This window comes from Juglans regia, chromosome 1 (genome assembly GCF_001411555.2).
Source record: "Juglans regia cultivar Chandler chromosome 1, Walnut 2.0, whole genome shotgun sequence".
In the NCBI taxonomy this organism is placed as follows: Eukaryota; Viridiplantae; Streptophyta; class Magnoliopsida; order Fagales; family Juglandaceae; genus Juglans; species Juglans regia.
The window spans coordinates 34,307,892-34,310,987 of NC_049901.1; the positions used below are offsets into that span (position 1 = coordinate 34,307,892).

Here is a 3,096-nt window from a genome sequence, read left to right on the forward strand (position 1 = left end):
GCATTATTATTAAGAATAATAATAAAATTTGTAAGTTGAAATTAATGAATAATAGTGAGATCAACTCATCTCTCAATCCAAACCGACTCTAATTGGCTATAATTGTTTGAATGGTCTTTAATATACTTGCTTTCACACAAAATCCAAAACCCAAATAAAAAAATATATATATTGAAAAAAAGAAACCAATTAAAGCAAGCACGTTCTCCTTTCAAAAATTCATTCTTACATTTAATTTCCAAAAAATTAAAAAAAGATCTTACACTTGAGTCTGGCACTAGAAAATGCCAAACTATCCAAAATTAATCAAACAGTTTAGTTAATAAATCACTATTTACAGTATGTATGATTTACATAGTAACTACTAGTACTCTTGTCTATGCCGCCCTGCTGCCCATATGGCCCACCGGAGATTGCATCCCATAACCATTTCCACATTTTTGCGGGAGATCAGTCTCTGAGTGAGAGTTGGGTGACTTTGGTGATGATCGTTGCTGATGCCTATGACCATTTCCGTGATGGTTATGGTTACGGTGGTGGTGGCCGTTCTCTTTCTTGTGGGAACTCTTTTTCGATTCCCTCTGGGTTTGGTATTGATCTTTGACAACGTCTTCCTTGTGCAAATCATTTTCGGCAGGAACCATGTACACAAACGGGCCAATGGGAATGTCATCAAAGTCCTTGAGGGGCTCCAAAGTTTTGACAACAGTGCTCATTGCCGGTCTGTGCTTAGGCCGGTGGCTCAGGCATTGATAAGCGAGTGCAGCCGCCTTCCGAGCCCCCGTCTCAGAATACTGGCCTTCCAATCTTGGGTCCATGAATCGGGAAAGTTTCCTGGCATCGTTCAACATTGGCCTTGCCCAATCTACTAGGTTCTGCTCTCTATTTGGACGGCTCTTGTCCACCGATCTCCTCCCTGTGAGAATCTCTAACAGCACTACTCCAAAGCTATACACATCACTCATTGCTGTTAGGTGACCTGAGAAGAATTCAACAAAATTGGTTTCAACTTGTGTATATATATACATATGCATGAATGAATGCATCAAAGGTGTAGAAATTGGAAGAAAAGCCAAAAGTTTAAATTACCGGTCATGATGTATTCGGGAGCAGCATAGCCATGGGTGCCCATAACTCGGGTGGAAACGTGTGTGTCATCTCCTTCTGGACCATCTTTTGCGAGCCCAAAATCTGAGAGTTTGGGAGCGTAATCCTGGAAGCAGCAAAACCATCGATAAGCTAGAGTTCGATATAAAAACAGACAAGATCTTGGATTCTCATATATTTATAGAAAGAAATAATCAAATAAAGTAATTTCCGGGTCTTACCGAGTCTAACAAGATGTTTGAAGCCTTAAAATCTCGATAAATAACAGGCTTTTCTGCTTCATGAAGGAAGGCAAGCCCCTTTGCAGCTCCAAGAGCAATTTTCATTCTTGCGGACCATGGTAAAGATACAGAATATCCTGCACATCCACAAAGGTAGACATCACACATGAGTTTTCAACTTCCACGCAAAGAAAATTAATTGAAAATTCTCTAAAAGGGAAAGCAAGGGTCGTATTAGTACTTCTGAATAGTTGATTCTCTAGGCTGCCTCTTGGCATGTATTCGTATACGAGTACTCTGTGTTCTTCTTCACAGCTATACCCTATCAACTTCACAAGGTGGGGATGCCTCAATTGCCCAAGGAAGAGGACTTCGGTCTGAAAACAGAGAAAATGCTAGATTAATTTAACAGCGATCAACAGTACTCAGTTAAAAAAAAAAAGTAGAAGATCATTTCCATGCACATTAATATTCAAGGATATTTGGGTAGTACAAAAAGGTGCTTACCAACCACTCCCTGTGGCCCTGCGAGCCATCCAAGTCCAAAAGCTTGACGGCTACAGGTTGAGCCTTGAGACCAGGCCTAAGCTTGTCATCAATGAATCCCTTGTGCACGGGTCCGAACCCACCTTCCCCGAGAAAGTTAGAGGACGCGAAGTTCTGGGTGATCACCTTCAGCTCTGCAAGCGTAAAGATATGCAGATTCGATCCCGCAAGAGATATAGAGAGGTCCTCGGAAAGAGTCGAGCTGGGATTACTCAAATCAGACAGTGAAATCCTTTGAAATGATGTCTGTTTCACGCACACTTTCTTGGGCTGCGACTCCGGGTATTCCGGCCTGTAACAGCTTACAAATATCGATCTCCATTCGATTTTCTTGACAGTCATTCTTTCTGGGAACGAATTCTCTTCAAAATAACACGTACAGGTTTGATTCTTGGTTGAGAGATGAGAAATGAGCAAATCAGAAAGAATGAGACTTTTGGAGGTATGTATGAGGTTTTTGAGAGAAGAAACTGGATTTGTGAAATGGAATATGGTTTTGGAAGACTTTTTAAAGGGAGAGAGCGAAGGCTAATATTCAAAAATCACCTACTGCTCTCCAAACCAGACACAGAGAATAGAGGCTTGCAACTCCTTTCTATCAACCCTGTTGATTTTTTCTCTGTTTCTCTTTTTACGGCACAGGAATTCTTCCACCTTGTACAATCTATACATATATATATAAACTATATAATTTGAAGAAATTTGGCCGGGCGAAGAGTCCCAAGTCTACATAGTTGGTTCAAGATGAAATGACCAAGCTATCCTCCTTTGACATTTTTTTTTTTTTTTTTGTTGGCAGAAAAGCAACCTAGGTTGGGTTTTTTAGAGTATGAAAAGTGAGAACGACCCACTTTCGGCCGGAAACTGAACTTTTCACCCTGGTATATATATTGACTTGTATATATAGATTAATGAACAAAGTTGGCAACTTTTTGATGCTGATCGCCATGATTACTAAGGTTGGTGGATTTATGTTAACAACAAGTCCCAGCTAAACAAGAAAGCAAAGCCGTAGAAGGAATTGAATGAAAGGAACAGTGCTTTCAAGAGCCGAGAGATAAAAAAGAAAAGGAAATGAATCCAGCTATTTCGCACTAAAAAAATATATCATGACAGGGAAGGAAGGCCGGTTGATTAATTTCCTCGAAGTGAGCCTGTCAAAGGACAATCTCGTCATTGGAGGAATGAATGTGTTCATCTTTAGACCTCGTCACAAAAACAA

At 40.3% G+C, this 3,096-nt stretch overlaps 1 protein-coding gene across 1 annotated transcript; it reads right to left on the bottom strand.

The window, feature by feature from the left end:
• Positions 1-209: 209 nt before the first annotated feature.
• On the bottom strand, positions 210-2,501 carry LOC109008510 (serine/threonine-protein kinase RIPK-like). The gene is made up of 5 exons (XM_018988627.2): positions 1,836-2,501; positions 1,570-1,705; positions 1,329-1,465; positions 1,090-1,213; positions 210-979 (listed from the first exon to the last, which is right to left on the bottom strand). The coding sequence occupies exons 1-5, from the start codon at positions 2,214-2,216 to the stop codon at positions 378-380; spliced, it is 1,380 nt and encodes a 459-aa protein (XP_018844172.1). The 5' UTR covers positions 2,217-2,501; the 3' UTR covers positions 210-377.
• Between the last annotated feature and the right edge of the window lie 595 nt (positions 2,502-3,096).

Coding starts and splice junctions, on each gene's coding strand:
- LOC109008510 (XM_018988627.2), bottom strand. CDS start 2,216: ATGACTGTCAAGAAAATCGAATGGAGATCGATATTTGTAAGCTGTTAC. Junction 1,466..1,569: donor AGAGAATCAACTATTCAGAA/GTACTAATACGA, acceptor GTGGATGTGCAG/GATATTCTGTATCTTTACCA. Junction 980..1,089: donor TCCCGAATACATCATGACCG/GTAATTTAAACT, acceptor AATTCTTCTCAG/GTCACCTAACAGCAATGAGT.